We start from the raw sequence: 26,979 nt of genomic DNA, 5'->3' as shown, positions 1-26,979 counted from the left end.
GAAATAAATCACAAGGGGAGAAGGGGAAGGGAGAGGGTGAGAGTCATGGGGCTACAAAGGAGTGAGCATACTGAGGGAGAAAGACCAGAGTAAAGGAAGAAGCGTGCGTAGGGTGGGAGAGAGCGTGGAGGAGGGGGAGCCGCGACGCGGAGGCTCGGGGAAGTCACACACACACACACACACACACACACACACACACACACACAGGCGTGCACACACGCAGGCAGGCAGGCAGGCGTCGGGAATGGCAAGGCTCCTCCTGCATGCTCAGACCTTTCCAGTTGGCTGGCCTCAGGCAGCACCTGGCACACCCATCCTCTCTGAAGACCACGTGGCTGGATTCATGCTACCCTTTGTCTTTGATTTTTTTGATCCTAAACATGACTCTTGGGCCACCTTCACAGAGCTACTTAGAGACAGAGAGGAGGCCCTTAGTGACAGGGTAGAACATTGTTCTGGCTGTCACATGCGTCCTTAGCTGGCTCCCTGCCTTGGCTCACCTCTAGGAGGACCTTCTTTCCTTCTTCCATGAACAGGAAGGGCTATAAAGCCACCCTTGGCTGGGGCGCGGGGCAGCATGATGTAAGGTTGCCTTGGTTCCCGGTGAGCTAGAACACATCTCGGATGGGATCTAGGCTGATGAGGGCAGCGCTTGGGGCGGTCTTACAGGGAGGCTCCTCTCGGACGCAGGCAGGGCAGGGCTTTGCACGGCTCTAGTTTCGCCCTCCCAGGTAACAAAGCGACTTCTAAGCAGAACGTTGTCTTAGTCCTCTGGCATTTTACCTGGATTGGAACTCAAGATCCTGAGCTTTCAGGAAGAGAAACAAAACCAAACGAAGCCTGAAGCCCTGCACAGCCTGCGGGGGGCGACTTTATTAGCAGGCGTCATTACCAAGTCCTCTCATCTCTCAGAGGGGGCTGTAGAGAGGTGTGGACCAGGAGACTCTTGGAGCACATTTAGTAGCCTGCAAGTGGAATCTCCTGATGAAGAGCAACTCTCTTGGATGATGTGCCTTCGGTTCTAAACCTGCTCTTTGGGATAAGTCAATCTGTTCTTTCTGGAGGACTCCAAGGAAGCGCGTTGTGCAACTTCACTGTTTTCTGAACTTGATGTAGACTAATTAACACATTCCTAATTTATACATGGAATGGGGACAGTGTTAAACACCAGGAAGGGGAAGGGAAGTATCTTCCCACTGGTTACTGGGGCCTCAGAGGATCATTCAATTACACCAGTTGCTTCGGCATCAGAGCCTCCAGCCGGTCCATCTCCTCTCCCTCCCTCCCTCTGTGACAAGGGTACTTTGCCTGCTCTGCCTGCACCTCTCCGGCAATACCGCTGTTGTCACTTGAAGGTCGCAACCTTCAAGTGGCTCAGTGCCTTGAGCCAACTGAAAGTGTCTTAAGAAATAGGTTTCACAAATGGACTATCATAAAGAAAACCAGAACACTTTAGAAATAAATTAGAAAAGAGGTTAGTATGCCAAGAAGAGGTGGAATGATCACAATTCATAGGGGCCTGAAAGGCTGGCCGTAAGTAGGTCTGCTCGTTCTAGCAGCTTCTAGAATGAGTTTTGCCGCGGACAATCTGGTAGGGGTAGCTCTGTCTGCTTTCTCTTGTTTATAGAATTTGTGGGGAAAATTGAAGTGGTTTTGACCAGCTGCCGATGAGGAACGTTTGGGAATAGAGAAGTGCTCAGTAAACACTTCTTAAAGGGAAGAAAATGGAAGTAACTTCTGCCATATATAAACACATATAAATCTGGCACTTTCTGTCCATGAACATGGTATCAGTGTTCAAAGAGCAGCCACAGATCTGGGCTCTGGAATCCTGGTGCTCTGCCCCTAGTTCTCTGGGGGACCTCAGTACAGTTTATCATTTTTCTGGGTTGCGTTTCTCCATTAATCTCTTTCTTCCGTTCCTTCCCTTCTAAGATCCTTGGATTTTTATGATCCACTAGAAGATGCCCCTGGGCCTCTAGGGGCCATGCACAGCCCAGGGAGAACCCCTGTGAAGCAGCAGCAGAGACCTTCTAGAAAGGACCTACAGGTCATCTCTAGGTCAGATATAGTTAAAATGATCCTAGCTGGACCCAAAGGCCTGAGGCTGTGGCACGTGTCATATGCCATCAAGAGGCTGTAGGTGCCATGGACATTCAGTGTGTCCCTGTGAAGATGGCAGGAAAGAAGGGACCTGGAAAGCACCATTCATTTCATAGTCCTGTCGACTCTAAAATTGTGATATTTTTTCAAAGGTTTGGCTGCTAATGCAGCTGTCGGCTTGTTCTCTGGAATTTACTTTCTTGCTTCCCAGTAGCCTGGAATTCCTGGTAGAACTGTCTCAGAAGGTGAAGACAAGGTAGGAATGAATCTAAAGGTACCATTTAGGGGTCCATTATCAGGGCAACACGGAGAGCGCTGGACACTTGGCTCTGTGTGGCAATGCTTCTCTGACAGCCACTGGAATTCAATGTCCCTGGGAAACGTGGAAATACACACACTTCAATTTCGGGATTAGGCCCCGGGCTCTCTGCGTGCTGTGGATTACACCCCTTATTATAAAGTCTTTCAATTTAAATTGATTTATCAGGAGAAGCTGTATTTTCCACGTTGGGTCAGGAATCCCTTGTCAATCATTCCAGCCCTTCAGGAAGGTATTAGTAAGCAGAGCTGAAGTGTGGGGCTCAGACTCACCCGGTTCCCTTTGTCCCCGGGTGGTCCATGTAAACCCTGCAATGAATCAGAGAAACAAAGACACATTAATGGGAAAGACAGAATGGTCCAAGAGTCATTCCTTCCAGGCTCAGAAAGTGCTGTACTGACACTTAATTCAGCAGGGACAGGCTTGGGGATCCCCATATTACAGAAGGGGGACAGTAAAGCCAATCCCTCCAGGGACTTGACCTAGAGGCAAATGAGTTTTCTTTTCTCCTCCTCCTCCTTTTTCTGCCTCTTCCTCCTCCTCCTCCTCTTCCTCTTCCTCCTCCTTCCCTCCTTCTCTTCTTCCTCGTCCTACTTTTCTCCTCCTCCTTCTTCTTCTTCTTCCTCTTCTTCTTCTCCTTCTTCTTCTTCTTCTTCCTCCTCCTCCTCCTCCTCTTCCTCCTCCTCCTCCTCCTCCTCTTCTTCTTCTTCTTCTTCTTCTTCTTCTTCTTCTTCTTCTTCTTCTTCTTCTTCCTCTTCCTCCTCCTCCTCCTCTTCCTCCTCCTCCTCCTCCTCCTCCTCTTCTTCTTCTTCTTCTTCTTCTTCTTCTCCCCCCCCCCTCCTTCTCCTCTCCCTCCCCCTCCCCCTTCCCCTTCTTAGCACTGGGGATTGGACCCAGGGTGCTTAACCATGGAGCCACCTGCCCATCTTGCTGGTCTTGCTCTCCAGTCGTGCCCTGGCTTGTAGTCATGTTCTTCCAAGATCACTCACATGGACGAGTGGGGGCTTCCGAGGACATGTCGCCGGGCACAGAACGCTCTTGGTGGAGGAGTATTCCCTGGCTCTCCTGCCAGGCCCTTGCTAGCAAATGACTTTGCAGTGTTCTCAGACCCTCTTTCAAGGTGCAGAATGCTCTAGCGGAACAGGCAGGAGGGAGACCGGGCCAGACAAGCCTACCCAGCCAACACGCGTTCAACCTTCGATGACGGAAAAAAAATAGAGGTCCTGGCCCTTCTGGTCGGACACTTGACCTTTACAACAAACCAAAAGGTGACTGCACTGCACATGGAAGCTAGGTCCATTCCCTGAGGTCCAGCTCCCCAGGGAAAGCGTCCTTCTGTGCCACAGATCTGGATTTGACTCTGCCCCTCCTCAAGGGCAGGGACCATGGCACGTTCACCTGGGAGGCCCCTGTGTCCTTTACAGAGGCTCAAGTAGAAGGGCTTGGGACATTGCTGTGTCACTTGAGATGGGCCAGAGTGTTGGGCTCCGGCCCCTACCAGGGCCCCCCAGAAGTTCTAGCCCACTATAGTTGCCTCATGGCAGCTTCTTCTGTCATGGAAATGAGACTTCTCCCTGGGCCTGAGATTCGTGCTGGGGTCCTGCACACTGTTTTGACCTTGCTTCTGTGGGGGTGGGGTGTGCAGGGAGAACCGACTCCACTCGACTCACAGGAAGCCCAGCTGCTCCCGTTGGTCCTGTCATCCCTGGGTCTCCTTTGCTGCCCTGAAATGAGAGGAAGAAGCCGTGAATCCTCCCTGGGGCGGCACCAGTCTTCCATTACCATTTCCTATTCTGGTGCGGAGCCTGGGAGCCTCTCCAGCCTCCCTAAGGACCCTCTGGAGGCCAGGTCTGCATGAGAGGTGGGGTGCCACTGGTGCAGACTCTGCCCGGAGGGACTCGGAACCCCTCATTCTCCCTCCAGTCGTGCTTGTCCCCCAAGGCCCTCTGGGAGGACCCAGCCTTGTCCTGGGGTACTGGTTGACCTGAGAGAGAAGCAGGGAAGGAGAAAAAGGAGCAGGAAGGTGGCCAAAGAGCTTTGATTTCTGCTCTGACACCTCAGCGTCATCTCAGAGCAGCCAACTCATTTCCCTGTGTGGCAGTGACCTCAGAGAAGCCGGGCCTCTCTGCTGAAGCTGCCCACCCACAGTCAGCAAGTGGGTGGGTGGAGAGAAGGGAGCTGCTCATGCAGGCAGAGAAGCCAGCAGGCGCCCCCCGGGACCAGCCTGCCCAGCCCTGAGAGTGTGGAAACAGGGGCTTCCTGGGAGCAGCTGGCGCAGGAAGGCAGGTGGCTCTCCTGCACCGTGGAGTCCCCTGCACCTCACCTCTCACACATCCTCTCCACATGGGATGGGGCTGGACCTCGGGTGTCACCTTACATGGCCAAGGCCACTCATCTTAGTGACTGTGGGAACTGTGCCTAACATCCTGGCCTCCCGACAACTTGACATCCTCCAGGGACTTTCTAAGCACCACACTCTGTTCTGTGCCATTTCCCTTCATCATTATGAAATTTTGGCATGTGTAGCCATAACATCCCTGGGGCCTTGCCAGACTGAAGCATGACAGATGACAGGTGATTAGAAACCAAAGTGGAGGGAGCGTCCCCCTCATCTCTCTCTCCCAGCATTCCATGGGCTCTCCTCCCCCAGGCCCGCTGGCTCCCACAGGCTGCTGGGAGAGTGAGCAGGAGCCATGGCCGAAGGACACCATGACGGCCGAGTCCCCTGCGGCTGTTGTGGTGACCCTAATAGGTGCTGAGGCTGAGGAAGGGTGGCCCACCCCCTCCCTCCTGCCGCCCAGGCTCCCAGCCCACCCAGCTCTCACCCTCTCGCCCTTTGGTCCAGCTGGGCCTGGAACTCCAATTGGTCCTGGAGTACCCTGAGGAGGCGAAAGAAAGAAGCCTTGAGGGGTCGGGCGCTGGGGAGCCCCGGAGTCCCGCCCACCAGCTGGAGATGAGCAAGGGCCCAGGCCCAGTTTTCAGGGTTGGCGAGGCCAGGCTTGTTTGGGGTGGTCATTAGAGGGGCCATTTCTGATCCTTTTGGGGCTTGGAGGCCTTGGAGGAAAGAGCGCTGGCCCCTGCCTCAGAGCCCCATTTGGGGAATGAGACCCTTCTATGTCACAGCCGAGCTTGCCAAGGCTGAAAATGGCAGAATGGTTGCTGAGTTTGCTCCCAGAAGCACTTGGGAGGGAAGTGACCCTGTCCCAGGGGCGGGGCCTAGGGTGGGCACCCCTTTGCTGTCGCAGCTTCGCATGCAGCAGGAGGGTCTTCATGCCACAGAGACCAATGCAGACGCGCACACAGAGGCAGGTGTGAGGGGACCATTCTGCAGACCTGTCCCTGGCCTCGGCTTCGGACCCCACCCCTGAGTCCTCCGAACAGACTGGATTGGAGGGGTTAGTTAGGGTGCCTTGGGAGCCTGCACCACGGGGGCCTGCAGAGAGACGGGCATGACCTCTCTAACTCAGGGCGCTGGGGAGCTGGGGCTGAAGCCCCCGTGGCTGCGCTGCTTAGAGCCGGAGCCGGGCTTCCTGGGCATCGTCAGACACTTCCCCTGCTTCCCAGCTGCAGCTGGACTGACCGAGCCTCTATTTCAGTCTCCCTTTTCTCGGCCTCACTGTCTCACTCACCCAAGGACGTGGGGCTTGGGTTGGACCCAGGGGCAACTTGTGGGGCTCTGAGTGTAGCCAGGAAAGGAGGGCCTTAAGCAAGGAGGAAAATGCTGATTTTCTCCACATGAGGAAAAGCCACTAGATCCGCTCAGTGCCCGATTTGCAACTCTGAGGAACAAGGGAGGCCATGGGCATCTGTCACTGAAGAACTACAAAGGTCACTGAGTCCAGATCAGGGTGATAGCTCAGAACAGGGTTCGGAGTCCCCGGGCCAGGCTCCGGCCCTGCCTCAAGGGTCTGCAGACTTCCATATTGGAGCGGTTCTGGAGCCTGTCTGGGGGGGCAGTTTCCCCCTCTTTAAACTGAAGAGGGTGACCTAAGGGTCTGCTCCCAGGCCAGCGTTAGGTCTAGATGCGGGAACGCTGCACCTGACACTAGCCAATGCCCCTTCCTACAGGAGTAGTCATTTTGGCAGGGCTGGATTCCTTTTTCTCCAGAACATTCTCCTTCAAGGTTGTGATAAAACAAATAAAGCCTGAGGTCAGAGAGGTCAGAGGTGCACTGCTTCCACCTGCCCGAGAGGGAAGGACGAGCAGCACAGGCGGCGTCACAGTTTCTCTGCCAACATCGTCAGCTCCACCCGCAGCCCTGACCGGGCACCTGGGACAGGTGTGCTCCGTGAGGACGCTGGACGGGAGGGGGCTGTGGTGGAGGAGCCTGGAGAACAGGCACAGCTTGTTGGTGAACTGGGGTGCCAACTCCACCAATGCACAGGGGCTCTGAAGACAAGTGGCATCTTGGGCTTGCTGTGTCCATGTCACCTTCTCTTTTCTGAGGGGGGATGGCTACCAGGATGTTGCCTAGGTTGGCCTCAAACTCATGGGCTCAGGGCTCCTCCCGCCCCAGCCTGGGTGGGCACTGCTGCCCTGGCTCACCTCCTCAGAGGCCGGCACAGGGCAGGCATTCATTAAGTCCAGCTCTGATGGGGTCACCTGTGGCCCTCCTCCCCCTGAAGGCTCTAAGCTGCTTCTGGCATCACCTGAGTCCCCCCACCAGACCCCTGGGAAGGTCAGCATCCCTCTGTCCTGTGCGCCATCCTCCCCTCCATAAACGGACCCTGCAAGCTCTCCTCTCTCCCGAGCGCCACCCCGCCAGCTCAGCAGAAGCTCATCTTCCGGGAGGACACAGGCCCGTGAGGCCTTGAAAGCACTGTGCAAGGCAGAGCTGGGACTCTCGGGCTGGAGGGGGCCCGGCCCAGGCGCAGCTCTGGGGGCTCCTGAGCAGGGACGCCCAGCCTCCCGGCCTGGATGGCCAGTGATTCCAGCCCCAGGAGCGGTACCCTGCGTCAACCAGGAGCACCGCAGCTCTGATGACCTCGCAGGGCGTTCGGGGAGGGGGCCGGAAGGACACTTCAGTTGTCTGGTACAAGCACAAGTGCTGGGCCTTTCTGGTCAGAAGTGAGAGATGCCCGTTGTCTGGATTTATGAGGAATGGAGAGGGGGCTGCGGGACCCCGCCCACTCTAATAAGTCCTTTTGCTGGACTGCAGAGCGACTGTGGTGTCACTGGCAGAGGTGTGCCCATGGGACACTAAGCTGGGACAGGCCTCTGTGCTCCTCCAGGTTGGCCTGACCTCACCCTTCACGCCACTGTCCCCCACCTTCACAGGACTGGGAAGCCCTCACGGGCAGACAGATGGACAGAGCCATAGCGTGAAGACGACACAGAGTGACGGGCACAGGCAGACACTGCCGTGCCCCAGGAGGAGTCAGGGTCCGAAGACCCCGGGTGCGCTTGCGTTCCGTCAAGGTCAGGGTGGTGCTGCTGGAGCAGCCTCCCGGGCCGACACCTGGCAGGTTTGGGGCTCCCGGGTGCAGACTATGGACAGAGCCTGGAAGAGCTCTTCTGCACTCGACGTGGGTGGGACCTTTCTACTGGTCTTGGAGGGACAAGGTGTGACTCACGGGGGAGACAAGGCCACAGTGGGACAGACGAGAGGGGTCACAGGCTAGGCGTGGGGTGGGGCGGGGTGAGGGGTAACAGAGAAGTGACACTCACCGGTGGCCCAGGCCTGCCGTCCAAACCTGAAGCTCCCTGGACGAAGGGCACAGTTTGACCAAAAGAAGGGGGAGGGAGGAGTTGGGGGGAGAGAAAGGGGACAACAGGGAGGGGAGAGGTGAGTAGAGCAGTGACTGTGGACAGACACAAATGCTGGCACTCCAACACGACGGGAGGACAAGCTGGGGACAGGGAGCGGCGTTCACACGGAGACCAGCGAAAGCATGGAGACACCCGGCTGTGGCCGGCGGAGAGCGGCCAGACAGACCAGGCCAGGGGCTGCTCAGGTCCTCCGCACCCGCCCCTCTCTCCTCCCACCCCTCAGGGCCCCTCTCTCCAGGGCGGTCAGTGCTCCAGGGAAAGGGATTCAGAACGGAATTCCTGGAGAGGCTTCTGGAAGCCGTTCTTCCCAGGATGGGCTTCACTAGGGGGGACACAGAGGGGGCCCAGGTCAGGGGGTCTTCCCAGCCTCTTTTGCAAATCTATTGAGATCAGACCCCCTTCCCCAACCCCCAGGGACTCAGCTCTGAGTTCCAGCACATTGTTGTTTTTTGTAGCAGGGATTGAACCCAGGGGTGCTTAACCACTGAGCCAAACCCCCAGCCCTTTTAAAAAATATTTTAAGACAGGGTCTCACTGAGTTGCTTAGGGCCTCACTGAGTTGCTGAGGCTGACTTTGAACTCGTGATCCTCCTGCCTCAGCCTCCGAGCCACTGGGATTTCAGGCGGGCGCCACTGCACCTGGCTCTAGTGCGTTGAATCCCAGGTGGGAGCTGGCCTACTTCTACTTCAGCCTGGTGGGAGGAGTTGGCCTGTGATGATAGTGTCTGACAGGTCCCTGGCACTTAGGAGTTTGCAAAATTTGACCCAAACTCCATCCATCCTTATGCTCCCAAACTAGAACCCTTTTATAGAAAACACTGACTGGATCATAGGCCTAAGTCACATGTCCCCAGTGGCAAGTGGGTGGGCAGATGGGCTGCTGCTCAGAGCCCTCTGCTCTGCAGCCACCTCACTCTTTGTGGACCAGGGATCCATGGCTGGATGGAGCTGTCACTTAAATGCTAGGCTATGCAGCTGTCCCTGTGATCCACCTAGGAAAACCGGGGGCCATTCTCTGAAGAATCCAGTGTGACAAGCCAGGAAGGAAGGAGGCTGTGGAGGGTTGGTAGTTATGGGCTGAGTTCTTGGAAATTGCTTCCAGTGGGGCCTCAACCTCAGCATTTTTTTTGGTACAGGGGACTGAACCCAGGGTCACTTAACCATTGGGCAAAATCCCCAGCCCTCTATATTTTGTTTTAAATTTTGAGACAGGGTCCCCCTAAGTTGTTTAGGGCCTTGCCAATTTGCTGAGGCTGGCTTTGAACTTGCAATCCTCCTGTCTCAGCCTCCCAAGCCACTGGGATTACAGGTGTGCGCCACCATACCGGGGCTTCAACCTTGGGATTTTAAAGTTGGAGGGAAACCCACAGAGAAGGGTGAAAAACGATTCTCCCAGTTGGATAGAAGGATTCCACAGGGACTTGGGACTGACTTTGACTCAGGTCAGAAGTGAGGTCCTCAACTCCAGCATGTAGCATCCCTTGGAGTGAAGTTACATGATACAGAGGCTCAGACACCCCCTGGCCCGACACAACCTGTCTCCACGAGTGGGCCCGGGTGATGGTACGGTGACTCAGGGTGCCGCGGCAGTGAGGACCACTTATGAAGTGCAAATGGGGAGGAGCTCAATAGGATATGGGTGGAGGAACAGGCTGCGCTCGCTGCAGTCGGAAACCAACCGGAGCTAAGAGCCAGTTACTGTGTCTCTGCAGAGGCTGGGAGCAGAGGACACGCACACTTCAAAGTTCAGGCCTTATGCCGGCCTGCGGTGTGGCAAAAAAAAATTGATCTAATGTTAGAAAATGGGGAGATTTCACCCAAAATCCTGGATGTCCAGCTTCCTTTGAAAAACTGGAAGACCGTGAAATGCTCCTTCCTCCCAGGCAACCGTCCGCTGAGCCCAGAAGGGGCCGCTCCCCAGGGGAAGGGCATTGTGGGTCTGGGGTTCCACAGGTGCCATGACTCCCCACTGACCCCTGCAGTCCCTGGGTCTTGCCATTTGGACACACTTGTTCTCAGTTCCGTTTTCTTAAGCTGGGAAGGGGATTTCTCTGGCCCACGGCTCTACTGAATGTTGAAGAATTAAACAGAGACCCGGGACTTTGTCCTTCACCTGGCACTTTCTTTGTTTCTATTACCTGTGTGGTGGCCTTGCCATTGGCATGCCAATCTCTGACTAAATTCTCCAACATTCTCTCGGGTGGTCAGGGCCATGAGGGTGGACAAGGGGAGGTCTGTGGCTGGGGGGAAGGAAGGCGCGTCCATGGGAAGGTGTACTTAGTCATTCCGGACACAGCTTGCGACAGGGGAAAATGTCTGCTGAAGTCATTAGTTTTCTGTAGCTCGACAAGCAAGTCAGCTTCTGAAATAACCTTGTGTTTGTTGCATTAAGAGGGTGTAATTACACCTTTCGTTTTGCTGTCCGGTGGCTGAGAGTAGCGGAACCAGAGTGGAAGTGGCTGCCCATTGTTCTCTGTGGTTCCCTGGGATGGGGATGGAGAAGTCTGAGTGACTGAGAGGAGTCCCTTTGCAAGGCTGTGACTTCACTGAAGTGGAGAAGCAGCCTTTGGCCCAACTTGGCCACCAACCTCACAAGTGACCTCAAGTGACCATCAGTAAAATGATGAGATGGATTACTAAAGTCACTTCCAGCTCTTGAAAAAAAAACTCAGAGTGCCAATCTCAGTGGACTGTGACATGATCACCAGGACACACTGAGGCGTAAAAGGTCATCGGGTCCTGCAGTTGGGAGCACAGGGACTCATCCGGCCCAGGCCCTACTTCCAGACAGGAAGGTTCCTTCTGAGCAACCCTCACCAGGAACGGGCCTTGAGCCCTAGGCAGGCTGGGACCAGAGCTCTCTGGAGCCTAGGGTACTAGTGGCCTTAACTTGCTGGGACCCTGACTTTTCACATGCTGTGATGTGGCTAGTGCTTAAGAGGAGAAAGCAGGGGTTCTCTTGGGGGTCCTTCTGGGACAATGGGTAGGATGAAGACTATCCCTCCCATGGTCCTGCTCTTCTCGAACTCTCTAAGCTTGACTCCCAAAGAGCAGACGCAGATTGCCCCACATCAGGCACAAGCCGGTCCTGGGGCTGGTCTCAGGCCACTTTGTCTCTCCCCTGGACTTGCCGTGGGGTGGGGCCCTGTCTTATTTAGCTTCGCACTTCCCAGCACCTCCAAGGAGGCCCTCGGGAAGAGAATCAGAGCCTGTGGTTTTGCCCAGTGGGAAAGGAAGGCCACTGGGAGCTCTGGAACAAACGCTCGGGACTCGAGAACCTGGAGTTTCCCAGTGGCCTTCTCCCAGGGCCCTGCCCACCCATTCCTGGCCCCGTCAGGGCCACCCAGCTGGGCTCCTCACAGCAGCCTCGCTGGCTCTGAGATACTTACGGGTAAGCCCAGAGGCCCTCGGTCTCCTTTTTCTCCCTGGGCACCCTTCTCTCCTTTTGCTCCATCTAGTCCTGCTTCTCCCTGGAGGAGAAGGAGACAAGAGGAGGTCACAGAAGGGCATGTCATGGACAACCCATTCTTGCATCTTGGAGTCTGGAGACAGGGGTGGGGTTTGTAGAGGCGAGAGGAGGTGGAGATGGCTGGACCATAGGTGGCAGGCTGGAGACTCCAAGAGGATCTGCTACCTAGTCTCTGCCCCAGTATCCCCTGGTGACACCGAGTTCCCCAAAGGGAAAAGGGATGCATGGAGTGGAAGCAATGCACAGGACAGTTCCAGGTCAGGCTTTGACATAGGTGACCGTTTGCAGTGCAGGAACACTGGGACCCTGCAGGATCTGCTGGCAGATGCCTGGAATTCCACCACCAGAGCACCAAGGCTCATGAACTAGTTGGGAGAAGAAACTTCCCCAAAGACCCTTGCAGGATGCTCTGCAGGGAGCACGGGCTGTTGTCATGCCAACAGCCTCCAGCCTCCCTATTCATCTGAAATGCTTTGGAGGCAACTGAACAAACTGAGCCAGTGGGCTGAGACCTGGGGAGGAGTCCCACACTGCATGCGTCTGTCTTCCTCCTCTACTTGAGGGTGAGTGGATAGTATGGGGCAGGAGAAATGGAAACCGATCTCCCCATTTGCTAAGGATCTAGCCTGCCACTTTGTATGCATGAATGGGAGAGTCCTGCCTCCAGAGCGTGTCAGTGCTGGATGCTGATGGCACCCCACTGGCTGGAGTGTCACACGATGCCACTTAGGGAGAAGGGTTGGCGGGGCCTCTGAAGCGCTTTCCCTCCTCTCTGCTCTCACTGATGCAACCCCTCCCCGACCCTGGCCCAGCCCGCCAGGTAACCTCTTCTCACCTTTGGTCCAGGAACACCTTGGAGCCCCTGCATTTGGAATCAAAACAAGGTGCATTAGAATTGCATCTCTAGTTAACTTCCTATCCTCAGGCTGGACCCCAGAAGAGGAAGGGTTTTGGGTGCAGTGTGGTCTAGAACCTCTGCCCACAATAGGTAGAAGGGAATTCAAGAGAGGTCGTGCGTGGGGCTTCCTGGGGTGGAGTCTGAGTCAGCCTTTCCCAGTCAGGAGCCAACAGAAAAAACCCTGTGGCCCCCATGGGAACATTGAGGAAAGAGAACAGAAACTGAATCAATTAACATATGAAAAGCACTTAGAATAGTATCTGGCAATGTTTAAATAAATGTTGGTTAGTATCATTGTTATTATTTTGGGGTGGGGATACTGGGGATTGAACTCAGGGGAACTTGACCACTGAGCCACATCCCCAGCCCTATTTTGTATTTTATTTAGAGATAGGGTCTCACTGAGTTGCTAAGCGCCTCGCCATTGCTGAGGCTGGCTTTGAACTCATGATCCTCCTTCCTTAGCCTCCGGAGCCACTGGGATTGCAGGCATGGGATTACCCTGCCCGGCGATTAGTCTCTTTATTGCTGCTACTACTTCTACAATGACAACAAGTGACACAGAACCATGCAGAGGTACAGACTGGCATTTGTTGGCTCGGGGTGCTTGGCGACACTCTAGGTATGATGCAAAGGGGTCCCACAGTTACATTTCTGTAACTGCAGGAAGGCCAATCCAGTGGGGCTGGTTTTAAAGGGTCACTTTTTGTTTCAATCCAGTTTTCTTGCCAGTTGGATAACAGGAAGGAGGAAGAGGAAGAAGAGATGTTGGATGGCAAAGGTTTATGCAAATGTCAGGCACAGCTTAGTGACAAAGTCAGCCCAGGGCTGCCATGCCGGTTAACAGTTTCCAGGACCCAGGCCACGCCCAGGCTCTTCAGTGTCCTTGGGATGCCCTGTATAATATGGGAGGGAAGAGGAGTAGGGACTGCCCTAGGAGGTGGTGGTGGCGGTTAGGGACCTGACCACGTTGGACTGAAATTCTGTCAACAGCATTCCGTACTTACCGGAGGTCCAGGAGGCCCCTCTGGCCCTGGTGGCCCAGGAACCTGGAAGCCAAAGGAAAGCCCAGTTACACACCAGGTAGTCCTCCCTCCTGACATGGCCCAGGGTCTGTGGGGGACTGCAAGGCCATAGGAGGACAGGGCTGCTCACTGGAGGTCAGCCCAGCACAGTGTCCCAAAAGAAGACTTAGGACAAGTCAGCAACTCATAGCAACCCACTGGCCTACATGGTGTTGCCAAAAATTGCCAGGAAATGTCCCTAAAATATCCATTCTTCCATATTTTCTTGAAACCCTGGAAAATCTCATGGAACCATGTTCACACCATGTTCACCATGGCAACAGTGCTTGACAACTCTCCTGGGAGGAGCAAGAGCGTTTCCCTCCACGTGGGGCATGACATCCTGGCCTGGTCTCCACAGGCATTTGAATTTGAGGTCCTTTGCTTCGAGGAGCAGAGATAGCTTATCTGGAATGGGGAGAATGAGATGTTTCTGAAGGACTCCTCAAGTCCCCCAGGTGGGTAACAGAAAGTCTAGGGACTATGGATCCCATTTCCCCCAAGGGCAGGTTGCAGCGGAGAGGTTCAGCATGGATGGTGAAGATGGAGGAGCCCAGGCTACCTTCTCCTCCACAGAGATGGTGCCCACTGCAGAGTCTGTCTCTGATGAAGATGGACCCTCATTGTCTAGGGTCAGCCACTGCTTGCCCCTTTCTGAGCTGGGCACCCCACCCTCAGCTTTAAGGTTCTCCTTGGATGCCTCACCTTTGCCAGGGATAGAATCACCTAGAATGCCACCAGGTTGAAGATCCTCTGCCAGGCACGCTGCACTGGGCAGACAGGCAGACCTTTAATGTCCCCGTGCTCCCTTGGACCTATGGGCTTTTCATTCAGCTTCTTTCTAGTCTCCTTGTAGGGAATACAATCTTTGGAAACTACCTTTTTAGAAAAAGTTTATATTGCGGGCTGGGGTTGTGGCTCAGTGGGAGAGCGCTTGCCTAGCATGTGTGAGGCACTGGGTTCGATCCTCAGCACTGCATATAAATAAATGAATAAAATAAAAAAGGCCATCAACATCTAAAAAATATTTTAAAAGTTTACCTTGTTTTCTTACTATAAATACTACACAGATCTGATTATGGTAGTGTTATACAAATCCCCACATGCATTAAAATTCACAGAATTTTGCATGCTCCCCCAAATCCAATTTTACCTGTACGATCCTTTAAAAAATAAAAGTTGAAATGTAATGCAAACTCCTTAAAATATCTGATGAATTTAAGCAAATTGAAAGAAAGAAAGAAAAAAAGAAAGAAAGAAATCTTTGGGTTTACCTAGCTGAGAAGCACTGCTAATATTTTTTTTTTTTAAATTTCCTTACACTTTTTGTGTTGCAGAATATGTAGTTGGATGTATGTACATACTCGTGATGATATATAGATACATAAATATATAAATATAATTGGGTTTTCTGCTTCTTTCCACTTAACATGGAACCCATTTCTCCTGAGTGGAATGGAAATGAGTATCAGGTAGCGAGGGTTGGTAGCAGAACTGTCACCAGGAGAGCTCTCAGACACGGTGGCGATTATCACTCCTAGTATTGTTAGCCTGTTATCCAATCCTTTTCTTCTTGTTAAACATGGGCTGTTTCCAATTTTTACTTTAAATACTTCTGGGAAGAATGTTTCTGTGTATAATGCTCTTCCCGGGTTCAGGCTCACTTCTTCAGGAGCCTGTCCATTGCTAAGTCACATACATAGATAGGATCAGGTCTATTTCACTAAATTCAGAAGGGTCTGATGACAGTGAAGGGTGACAGGGTAGGAACCTCACAGGGGAGTGAGGAGGCTTGGTGGCCTGTCCCTTTGCTCTGAGGGGTTTCTTGATTACCCAGGCTTTCCCACCACATGTCTTCTCCCTCAGGAATCTAGACCTCTGTGGCTTTCCCCCAAGTCCAAGAGGGACCCAGTTCTCTCCCATCTTCTGTCATCCTGGCCTCTGCCTTGAGCTCCTCTCACGTAGCTATCGCAGTTCTCAGAGAATCGCGCCTCTCTGGGAAGTTTCCTCTAAAGTTTGAGTCAAACTCCTATGACGTCGTTAAGATCCAATCTGAGATGCTCGCCTGGTTCTCTGAGGGGCTGCCACTCTAGTGCCCATTACTGGGGGCGGTGGGCCGCCTGCGGGACAGCTCTGTTTACTTTCCTCTCTGTAGACTCTCAGCAGGACAGAAACTTGGCAGGGGCTCTGTGAACACCGGAGAGGCGCTGGCTAGGGGGAGACAGCCCAGCAGCTCTGAGGCTCTGCGCCCAGCTGGGGGCTGCTCTGGAAGCCCAGCAAGCCCTCCGCCTCCTGCTCTTCTCCTGTTAAGCAGCTGCGAGTTTCACCCTCGAGCACAGAGATGCTGGGCTTCCTGGAGAGTCTGTCCTTACTGATGAAGACTCTGTCAAATCATTGCCTATGCCACAAAAGGAAGAGCAGGCATAACCTACCTCTGCTCCTGGGTCCCCCTTCTCCCCGGCTTCTCCTTTCTCTCCCTGTGGGCACAAGACACCAGGACGTGAGTCAGCACCTGTGAGTGCACGGCACACCCCCGCGTCCTTGACAAACTCGACCTGGACTAGGCTGGGCCAGGTATCAGGCTGCGGATAGCAGACTGCTCGCTGGTGGGTGCTCTGACCAATGTCTGCAAGGACCTGAGGCTCTAGAGTCGGGGAGGGACTTGTGTTCTATGTGGTTCCTGCAGTGGACAGACCCTGGGGTGGGCCTGTGACTCTTTTCTCAGCCATGGGGAGGGCACATGTAAGGTGGTAGCTGTCACTCCTGTGAGCATGTTGCAATCACAACACAACACACCTGTTGAAAAGGCATAGCGTGTTGAGATTATGTTGCAAATGTCTCACACACACACACACACACACACACACACACACACACGCAGGGCTCTGTCCTGCTGCACTAGACATGGCAGAGACCCTCTTGTTGATCTTGACCTTGAGGAAGTAAGCTGCCGTAATGTGAACTGTCTACGATGGGGAGGGCCAAGTGGCAGGGAACTGTCCTCCGGGAACCGAGGGATTTGGCCCTATGATGACATGGAACTGAATTCTGCCAGCAGCCAGTGATCTGGGAAGAGGACACCTGGCTCCAGATGAGCACGCAGCTGCCCGGCACCTCGATGGCAGCCTGTGAGACCCAGGAAAGGCGCCCTGCCATGACGTGCCTGCACTCCTGACCCACAGAAACTGTGGCAGTAGGTGCGTATAGTTTGAAGTTGCTGAAGTTGTGGCGATTTGTTCTGCAGCGGTAGGAAATGGACACAGGTCCAGAGCCCGGGGCCTCTGAGGGGGCGGGGGAGGCCACTGAGGACCCTGATGGCCACGTGCGGGAGCCTCTCTCTATCTTGGAGCTGCCCCACCACAGAGAGGACGTGGGGGGCCATCAGCCTCCAGGGCTCTTTCTGCTCCAAGAAGGGAAGACCAGGTCCACGGTGCTACACTTCAGGACTAGCTTGGCCCTGACGACAGAGGCCGCCGTGCTGTGTGCTCAGGAGACTGGGACCCTGTTTGCTCTCAAATCTAATAGCTGATCATCGAGAGGACTAGGTGGGCAAGCTCGGGGTTAGAGCAGCCTTGTCACAGTGCCAGGCACCCTAGGCTGGTGGCTCATGTGGCCTCATCTGAAGCTGTCTGCTTTCACCCTCGATACCCCGTCCTCTGGCCTTACTGTAAATCCCGGGAGCCCGATGGGGCCAGGCGATCCTGTCGCTCCGGGCCTCCCTTGGCCACCTGGTTCTCCTTTCTCCCCAGTTGGGCCATCTAGACCCTACAGATTGACAAAGATCTCTGTTAGTGAAACTCAGGGTCGTGATGTTGAGCGTCTGTGGCCACCTATGGCACACATTCCTGGCTCCGTTCCTCCCAGGTGGGTGCCTAGGAGGGTGCCCACTTCACAGAGGAAAACCCCGAGGCCCCAAGAAGGCCCCCAGATCAAGTTGGTAGCCTAGCTGGAGGGCAGGGACTCCTGCATGCAACCTCTCAGGGGAACGGTGCTTCCAATGAGGCAGTTCTGTGCCCACCGCTATCTCTTTCCCAGAAACCCATGCAGTGTCCAGGGAGGGCATTATTATCTCCAATTAGAGATGAGGGAATTGAGGCTCTGCCAGGCTCAGTGACTTTCTCAAGGACACAGACAATGACAGAACAGGACTTAGGCAGGTCTAAGTCAGGAAGTTGTCCTTCATAAAGTGAGTGGCGTGCGGGGATCTGAGTGCATCCCCTGCCCCTAATTCCTGCCTCCAGGTTTCCAGCTCAGGCAGCAGCTGGCATTGTGCAGAGCCAAGGACAGGCATGCAGGTGTCACGTACAGGGAGGGGTTGATGGCCCTGCCACTCACCGGAGAGCCTGCTGGTCCCGTCTCCCCTTTCTCCCCCTTCTCTCCTGCGTTCCCTGGGGATCCATTTTCTCCCTTCATTCCTGGAGGCCCGTCCTTTCCTGGGGGTCCTTGGGGGCCAGGGGGGCCCATGTCTCCTGGTTTGCCTCGAGGTCCCTTTAGAAAATATCAATAGTGCTTCTTAGGCATGTCAATGGAGAAAAGAGGAGCGAGGGGGAAAGACTGGAGCAGCATGCGAGGCCCAAAGGAGTGGGCTTTTGGTGCTTGATTGGAGCTGGCAAAGGAGTCCCTAGGCTGGCTCTTGGCTCTCCTGGGGCTACAGCACGAGCGCCTCCCTGCCCCTCCCTGCCCCTCCCTGCCCCTTCCGTCCCTCCTGCCTTCACTGAGGGCGCACAGCTGGGCCTGCTCCAGAGTTTTCCCCTCAGCCCCATCAAGGACCATTTTCAGAGGCTTGTCTGGCACTGGCTCTCCTTACCTTTTCCCCATCGTGTCCGGGAGGGCCTGGCAATCCAATCTCCCCCTGTAGCCAGAACAATTGAAGGTGACTCTCAGAGCAGGGACAATGATATCTGCCACTTAGGCAGCATTTCCTGGTACCGGGCATCTGTCTCTCACTTTCCCACAGGGCAGTCTTGGGAGACACGGGCTGTCATTGTGTCTGTTTTACAGATCAGGGCCCGAAGCACACAGTATGCCTCCGAGGCTCATGGTCAGTGAGGAAGGGAACTGGGATCCGAGTCCGGGCACCCTGGCTCCACGGCCCGTGTTCACCGCACACAGCCGTCTCTCAGAACCCTGAGCAACCTGGGGCTCCCTGGCCCTCTGAACCAGCCCTCCCGGCCTGGTGCTCACGGCTCCTGGCATCTTTGCCCACCCGCTTCTTAAGGAGGCGAGGACGGTATGACAAGATGAGTAGGTGTCTCTGGGAGGAAGGGCAGTGAATTCTGCCAGATGGGTCAGGCAGAGGAGGCTTCAAGGAGGAGGTGACCTTTGAGTTGGGCTTGGAAGATGAGAAGTCTTTGAAAGTCAGGGAGGAGGGAAAGGGATCCCTGGGCAGAGGACAGAGGGGTGGTCCTTCTAAAACAAGGCTGGGTGGGATGGGAGGAGGCAAGGAAAGCAAAGGCAGCGAGGGAGGGGCGAGCAGGGCGGGGCTCAAATGCCACCTTCCCTGAGGGGTGGCTGGGGTCCCAGCTGTGGTCTGCTGGAGCAGGGGCTGGGTGTGTCTCCAGGCTCCATCACCTCAGAAGGGTGTCCCCCTTGTCCCCCTTGTCAAGGCCATTTTACCTTCTGGCCTGGGATCCCTGGAGCTCCGGGGGGGCCTATTTGTCCAGGAAGACCAGGAGGCCCCTAGGAGAGAGAGGAAAGGCAAATGGCAGAACTTTCCAACCTGGAGGTGTGGCCCATCAGCAGAGGACCATGCTAGCGGCTGGCTTTTAGGGACCAGTCATATTCAACAGTTTTTTGCTAGTAGAAATACTTTAAATTTCTTTTTCTTTTCTTTTCTTTTTTTTTTTTTCCAAAGGAAACAACACAGTGAGCCCAGTGCCAACAGATATAACCACGAGTGTGTCTGGATCAAAGTGGGGCGACAGCTTTTCCCCTGAGGCCTCTCCCTCTGGGGCTCCAAGAAGATCTGACCTTCCCAGCAATGCGTCAGGTCATGAGGAAACAGCCCAAAGGTCTACGACCAGGTGAACACATGGCATGTCCTTATGGTGGAATATGCTGCCCAAATCTCCAAGGAACTTTCCGTAGTGACCAGAGTCATGCGTACAAATATTTACATTTGTGAAAACCCATCAACCTCTATACTAAGTATGTATATATTTTATTGGTGGCTATACCTAAGATTGATTTTAAAAGAAAAAAGAAGTTTCCAGGAAAGTTTTATTTCTAAGTTATTTCAAATAATGTATTTTAATGCCCCCAAATGAAGGTCCTTGACTCCAGAACCGCATAGTTTCTACCAACATCTGAGAGTGGGTTGTCATGGACGTGGTGCTTTGTTCTGAGTTGTGTCATCCCTAAGTGAATGGGAAAATATGAGGTGGGTTGAAATTCCTGTAGTCTAGGGACTTTATGGTCCTGCCTACCCTCTCCTGCTGGGCAGTTTAGTGGTAGCTGTTTTAACTGCAAATATTCACTGAGGGCCCATCCCCAGTAGACATGTACGCAAAACCCAGTGTGGAATTCACTGGTTTTTCTGAGTGCAGATAATGAGTTTGATATCTAGAAAACAGGGACATGTGGAGGTTGGCTAGTTTTTTTCAGAAAAAAAGAGAAAAATAAAAGCATCCTCTTGGATACTGCTCTTTCCGCCACACAGTAATCAACAGAGCCGAGATACACTGTCACCAAGTGCACAGCTGCCCTGGTGAAGCGCCATCATGGAGAACAGCCCTGATCCAGGCATGGGCAGCTCCAGGGGCCCACCTCCAGGCCTGCCCTGCCCCAGGCTCAGCACACCCTCTGCCCAGCACTGCCCAGGGACCCAATGTGCACTTTCTGGAGGCAAGAATTCAAGTCCGTGCTTCTGGACTCTGGTGCCCCTCCCCAGCCAGTGCTCAGGAAAGCGAGGGTGTGGGGACACTCACCATCAAGGCCAGTGTTCGGATCTCCTAAAAACAATCACAAGCAATTAGTTGAAGAGCAAGTCCAGGGCCATCTGGAAGGTTCCTTCTGCCCAGTCATGGCCCCTTGAGGGAGCAGGGTACAGGGAAACCCTCACAGATGGCCTCCATGGCTCCAGCCCACACCCGCCCCACCTCTCCTCAGGACTTGTCATCTGGAGAGAGCAGAGCAGGCATGGTATAAGCCGGTACCCTGCGTGCTGTGACAGGGCAGACAGGCAGGGGTGGACTGTAGTCTCCCACCCAGATTTCTCTTAATCACCTGCTGGGGACACTCTCTTGATCCTCCCTCCTCTTCCAGAACCCAAATTTCAAGCTTATGACACCCTTTAAATAGACACAGCATAGCAGAACGTCGAACTACTCAAAAGTCAGATGGGTGGGACGACTGTCATTTTAAAAATCTTTTAGCACTTGTAGCTGGATTCACACACACACATACTCCTTTGAAGGAGCAGTTCTCAACCTTTGATGAGGTCTGGAGACATACTTTGGGGTCACAACTGAGGGCGGGGTGCTTGCAGCAGCGAGTGGGTGGAGATGCTGCTAAATCTCCCACAATGCATAGGGTAGCCTTGCCTCCCCACCCCAGCGATGGTCCAGACCCCGGTGTCCACAGTGCCAAGGCTGAGGCACTGCTTTAAAAGGTGGGGCGTGTATGAACTCAAAATCGGGCAAAATTGACACAAAAGAGAGATGTGTTCCAGGAAGTCAGAAGGTATCATGTGAAAGGGGAGTCATGTGCCCCAGATCCCCGGGTGGGCAGTGCCCTGTGGGTGCCAGGATGCTTCCAAGAGGTTCTCAGCTGCCCAGAGCCAGATAACTGGCCAGCTGGACCCAGACAGATAGCCAGGCCACCTGCTGCCACAAATAATGGGGTCATTTGCCTGGAGCCTGCACAGAGGGAGGCTAGGGGAGGGGACGCAGGAGGGACTCCCGGAAGGTCTGTCCAAGGGCCTGGCTGCAGGGCAGCAGGGCAGCTGTGTGAAGGGTCAGGGCGAGGTCCCCGCGGACTTGCAGGTCTTCGCCGGGTTGTTGCCCACTCACCTGGAGAGCCTCGTTGAGGTTTCCATTGTAGTCCACCATCTCTCCTTTCCCTGGTTCTCCCTTGGAGCCCTGAAAGGCAGACAAGATCTCAACCAGGGCCTGGACTGGGGGTCCTGCGGGCCCACAGCCTGCACTGGCTGCATCTGCCTGCACACTGGCAATCCACGGCCACTGGGCAGATGGTCAGGGGCTCAGGAGGCGCAGGACTGCTGCACAGAGCAGCCTCCGTTTGAGTAGCGGGGACTAGACAGTAGCTGGAGGAGCCTGTGTCAGACCCGGTGGCCGTGCTGACCTCCCACCGGGGCCTTCCCCTTCCTCCCATTTAACAACTCAGGTCAAGTTGCTTCATACTGACTCCAGGCGAGAGATGCACGTACCTTGGGGCCAGCTGGTCCCTGTTCTCCAGCTGCTCCGGGCTGCCCCTGTGGTATGACAAAATGAATGAAATGGGTTGATAAAGCTGGGTACAGGAGAACCGGGCGTCCCCAGATGGGCCATGTGTCGGGGGCCACAGAGGGCCCAGGAGGTTCATCCTAGCTCAGGCCAACAGGACTCAGACCTCCCCGCCCACTGGACTGCAGGCTCCGCCCCTTCAGAAAACATCCCCTGAACCCCTGCCACGCTCCTCTCTTCCTCCCAGTCCCTCTGGGCTCCTCTTGTTTCTTTCTGTCCTGTGTTAGTTGTTAGCGACTGCCCTTTGTCCCTCTGGCCACCTCCCCCACCCCGCAGTCTCCTCAGCCAGCTACCTCCTAGGGAGCAGGGACCCGGCCCTTCTTTTCTCTCATTTCCACTCTGTACAGGTAACAAGGACTCTGCCACTTGAGGGCCACTGCCTGGTTCTTTTAGGGCCCCTGGGGTTCTTTTAGGTCCACTCTCCTTGTCAAGGACCCAACCTGCAGGATGACACCTGGGGGCCAGGGAGGTGTGAGGAGGACCAGGGGCAGGTGCAGGGACGCCCACCTCCCAGAGCGGGTGGGGAAAGGGAATAGATGAAACAGTGGCGTCAACTGTGAAGAACAAGCCACGGTTCCAGCTTCTCTGGGCTAACGTGAATATCGACGCAAAAAATCAAGATAGAAAGTGAGGATAAAGCGAAGGAACTTTGGTTCAACTCTGAGACCTTGCGGTCTGCCAGCTGGTAGAGTGTGAAGCTGCTGTCACCTCCAGGGGAGCTGCTCTGTCCCCACCCTCCTGCCCCTGTGGCATTTTAGTCATTGTGCACCTGGGAGGGACACACAGCCCTGGAGGAGCTCAGAAAGTCTCAAATGGTTGCGCTGCTTGACCCCGAGGCTTGGGAAGCAACCAGACGCTGGGGCTCAGCGTCACTCTCCAGCCCAAGTGTGCCCTCCCTGGGCTGGGCTGGCTTTTGTGTGACTGCTCTCAGGGGATGGTTCTCTGAGGCCCAAGTTGACCAGAAAGATGGAGGCCCGAGGTCATGGCCAGCCAACCTTGTGCCCAGGGTCCATGGTAGGGACAGCCAGGGCTGTTCCCTGAGCCAGGGCTGGCACTCCCAGGCTGACCCTCTTCCTGCAGCTGTCAGATGGGGGAGCCTCTGTACCTTGTCTCCTTGTCGACCTGGGGGACCGGCCTGGCCATCGACACCTGCTTCTCCCTGGGGAAGAAGAGAGGGACGGCATGAGGACAGGAAGGGGAGCTGGGACAGCTGCTCGAGGGGCCGGAGATGGTCTTGCTGCTCTTGTTCAGGGCATGGTTGGGGGCTTCTCTTCCCAGTTGACTTCCACTAACGTGAACTGTCCTGACTCCCTTCGTGGCCCAGCCTGGGCCTCACCTTCTGGAAGCCCTCTCTGAGCTCCCCTCCTCTCTGAGCTCTGCACTGTTCACTGGAGTCCACCTGCCCTGCCAGGCCCTCCTCAGTCCTTGGTTGGCACACACGGGTTAGCCGTGTCACAGCCCCCAGCAGGACTGAGGGTTGCCCTTGTCCACCTGCAGGGAGGCTGCAGCACTTGGCATGTCCCGTCTCCTGGGGTCCTGCCTGGGGGACAGAGGGGCACATGGGGGCCCCCTGGGAAGGGGGCTGCAGAGCCCAGGACAGGAGGTGCAGGGCGAGGTGGAGGAGGCCCACTCCAAACGCTTCACTTATTAGACATTTCTCTCGGATCTGAAAAGCAGACCTGAGTTTGGGGACACAGCCTTCTGGCTTTCCCTCCATTTGTTTCAAAGATGGAGACAGTGGTGGCCAGTGGAGATCCGAGCCGTGGCAGGCCCTTGCCTGTGGCTCACTGGACGGTCCTGGGACCTGGTTGTCAGGGGGCGGGGGGCAGGAGGTCAGGACCGCCTTCAGCAAAGCTGCTGCTTCTGCCCAGAAGCTCGGCTCCAGCCAATGAGGACGGCGTGTGGGGGAGACCCTGCCCACCCCTTCATCTTGCCTGCCATTGGGGGCACTGGGATCCCCTGCATCTATCTCTGTGGATCATGAGTTTGCTTCTCCTGCTCTACTGAGAATGAGTCAAGGGAAGGTTCTCTGCAGCCCCATTGCCTTGTGGGGCTCGGCCGGGGCAGCCCCTGCTGAATGTTGGTGCAATGAATGAACAGATTGCGTCAGATCAGTAGAGATACAATGGGCAAAGAGAGACACCCTTCATTTCCGGAGCTGCAAAAATAAATAACACCGGCCACATCCGCTCTGGGAAACCCAGACCGTACCACTGCAGCCTCCAGTCAGTGAAAGGTGAGGGAGGGTGGTCCCTGTGCAGGTGCTCCTTCCTTTGCTGCCCTCCCCTCCTCCCCCTCCTCCAAGTGAGTCTGTGCCAGGTGGGCCCAGTTGACACTGACCTACAACCTCTTCAGATCCAGGTGAGGGCTCCTGGCTGTGCTAAGGCCTGCTGCCCTCAATCCCTGATTAGTTAACCAGTGGGACCCTCCATCCGCCCCCCGGGAGACACGGCTCCTGGAAGGCTGGTCACTTGCTTGGAAGCAGGAGCTTAGTTCATATGACTTTTCTAGAATCTACTGGGCAAAACCAGGAGAAGGTTAAAGAAGGTGAGGCATCCAGGATGTAGGGTCCCTGAGAACACGAGAAAGATAAAGACCACAGACAAATATCTTCCTTGACATTGAACTCAGGGAACACTCACCTTTGGCCCTGGGGGCCCAGGGAGCCCTGGGGGGCCGGGCTCCCCCCTGCCTCCTCCAATGGAGTTGCCGGTGTCACCTTTCTCTCCCTGGGAGAGGAAAGTAGGGTTAATTCACAACTCCACTAGCTCTAGAAGGACATTGCTCCCTCACCTGCTGCTTTGTCTCCTTATAGTTAGAGGACAGGAGGCAGGAAGCCAGGCTCTGTTGAGTGTAGGAGGGACACTAGGGGGCCAATGGGCTTTGCTCAGGGCTCTAGATCCTCGGTCTGCTGTGCATTGAGAGTGTGGCACTGGTCACTGAAGCGGGACAGGGTTAGAGCTGAAACAAGACCCCTCAGGACCTGGGACTACATGGCATTTCTCAAAGTGTGTTCCGTGGAACACTCCTCAGTGGGTTGGGGCTATTTGAAACATGAAGAAGGGTCTGGTGGCTACATGATGTTGATGAGTGGAGACTGATGGGCAGCTTTGCCAGGTCCTCTGCTGCGGGGTGCTCAGAGCCTCTAGCAGGCTGAGGTGCACCCTGACTTCCCAAGGTACCTCTCTCATGCAGTTCTCCCCAGACACATGTGGCCTTGAGCCTTTAAAAAATGACTTTAAATGAAATACCCTTCAAAGCTTGCAGACTGTGGGCAGGTTTTCAGAGCGTGTATTAAGAAATCTCAGCCGGGCACGCTGGCACATACCTGTAATCCCAGCAGCAACTCGAGAGGCTGAGGTAGGAGAATCACAGGTTGGAAACCAGCCTCAGCAACTTAGTGAGACTGTAAGTAACCTAGTGAGACTCTGTCTCTAAATAGTAAGGGCTGGGGATGTGGCTCAGGGGTCAAGCACACTTGAGTTCAATCCCTGGTACCAAAGTAAATAAATGAATAAATAAGTAAATAAATAAATAAATAGCAATCTTCCCAGGTCATAGCTACTGGGATTTTTGTATTGGGGCAGCTTTTAGACCCATCAGGACACCTCCAATGTGAGTCCCCAGGGAATGCGCGGGACTAGGAAGGACACGGAGGCCTTGCAGAGAGCCCACCATTCAGGGCTGCACACACCTACCTTCTGTCCCAGGAGCCCAGGGAGCCCAGAGGAGCCGGCAGCCCCCTTCTCGCCCTGTGGGGAGACAGTCTGGGGTTGGGAACTGTCTTGGGCCTTGCTCTCCTGGCTCCTACCTGGCCCTCCTCGGCTGTCCTCTGAAGGGCTCCACTTCTGGATCCCTCCAGACTGTCCTTCCCTGGACCACTGCACGCTGGTGACAAACTGCATGCCTGCATCCCTGTTCCCATGTGACCGTGGCCCTCATCTCCCCTGGGACAGAGGAGTAACTCTGGCCGCAGACCATAGCAAAGGCCAGCAGCCTGTAGATCCTCTGGGAAGAGCGAGAAATTTGGAGACTCCTCCTTTCCTGTATCTTCTGTGCTGTTTTTCATGTCTGTCCCTGCGGTCCTTTCCTCACCTTTCTGCCCACCCCCTCCTGCCTCAGGAAGACAAAACCCTTCGAACTGAAACCTTCTTTTCGAAGGAATAGCTTGAGAAGTTTGTGTCTGTCGTGGGTCACACTGTCTCCCTCCGCATTCCTACGTTGAAGTTCTAATCCCCAGTGCCTCAGAATGTGGCCTTATTTGGAAACAGGGTCATTGCAGATGTAATTGGTTAAGATGAGGTCGCACCGTGCTAGGGTGGGCCCCTAATCCCATGTGCCAGGGGCCTTCAGACACACACATAGGGAGAAAGCCTGTGAGGCAGAGCCAAGGTGAGGAGATGCTCCTGCAAATCAAGGGACATCAAAGATGGCCCAAGTCACCAGCAGCAAGGAGAGAGGCCCGGGGCAGGTTCTCCCCCTGCACCCAGAAGGAAGCAGCCCTGTCTACACCTTGGCTTTGCACTTCCAACCTCTAGAACTTCTAGAATACAGTGTGTTGTTAGGTACCCTAGTCTAGGGCACTTGGATGCCACCACCAGCTTCTTCCACTATTGAGGAACTCTTTATTTTCCCCCACGACGTGGATCAGAGAGGCCCTTAGAGATACTCGAACCCCAGCCTCGTTTCACAGAAGCAAGCCAGGGCCCAGGAGGTAAGGCAGCTATAGATGACCCTTGCTGAGCCCGCAGCAGAGCTGGTCCAGTCCAGGCCTCCTGCTGTTCTGCTTCTAAGCACAGAATCTCCTCTCTGCCTCACACAGCGCCTAGGTGACTATGTTGCTCATCTTGGGTGGGTGGAACACAATCCCACAGCCTGGGTAGAAGCCAGTCTT

At 54.9% G+C, this 26,979-nt stretch overlaps 1 protein-coding gene across 1 annotated transcript in view; it reads right to left on the bottom strand.

Moving 5' to 3' along the window:
• The window catches only part of Col13a1 (collagen type XIII alpha 1 chain), a 140,494-nt gene that overhangs the window by 8,363 nt on the left and 105,152 nt on the right, over positions 1 to 26,979 (bottom strand). The window contains exons 21-38 of the mRNA XM_047553785.1: positions 25,784 to 25,837; positions 24,728 to 24,814; positions 23,191 to 23,244; positions 22,010 to 22,054; positions 21,633 to 21,701; positions 20,550 to 20,573; positions 19,240 to 19,302; positions 18,431 to 18,475; positions 17,959 to 18,111; positions 17,290 to 17,388; positions 16,056 to 16,100; positions 13,567 to 13,608; positions 12,497 to 12,523; positions 11,582 to 11,662; positions 8,091 to 8,126; positions 5,248 to 5,301; positions 4,093 to 4,146; positions 2,695 to 2,730 (exon numbers count right to left, since the gene is read on the bottom strand). Coding sequence (XP_047409741.1) covers positions 2,695 to 2,730; positions 4,093 to 4,146; positions 5,248 to 5,301; positions 8,091 to 8,126; positions 11,582 to 11,662; positions 12,497 to 12,523; positions 13,567 to 13,608; positions 16,056 to 16,100; positions 17,290 to 17,388; positions 17,959 to 18,111; positions 18,431 to 18,475; positions 19,240 to 19,302; positions 20,550 to 20,573; positions 21,633 to 21,701; positions 22,010 to 22,054; positions 23,191 to 23,244; positions 24,728 to 24,814; positions 25,784 to 25,837 — 1,068 coding nt within the window. The remainder of the gene's footprint in view (positions 1 to 2,694; positions 2,731 to 4,092; positions 4,147 to 5,247; positions 5,302 to 8,090; positions 8,127 to 11,581; positions 11,663 to 12,496; positions 12,524 to 13,566; positions 13,609 to 16,055; positions 16,101 to 17,289; positions 17,389 to 17,958; positions 18,112 to 18,430; positions 18,476 to 19,239; positions 19,303 to 20,549; positions 20,574 to 21,632; positions 21,702 to 22,009; positions 22,055 to 23,190; positions 23,245 to 24,727; positions 24,815 to 25,783; positions 25,838 to 26,979) is intronic.

The sequence above is a fragment of the Sciurus carolinensis genome, chromosome 5, assembly GCF_902686445.1.
Source record: "Sciurus carolinensis chromosome 5, mSciCar1.2, whole genome shotgun sequence".
NCBI lineage: Eukaryota > Metazoa > Chordata > Mammalia > Rodentia > Sciuridae > Sciurus > Sciurus carolinensis.
This window is presented reverse-complemented; position numbering and strand designations above follow the sequence as displayed.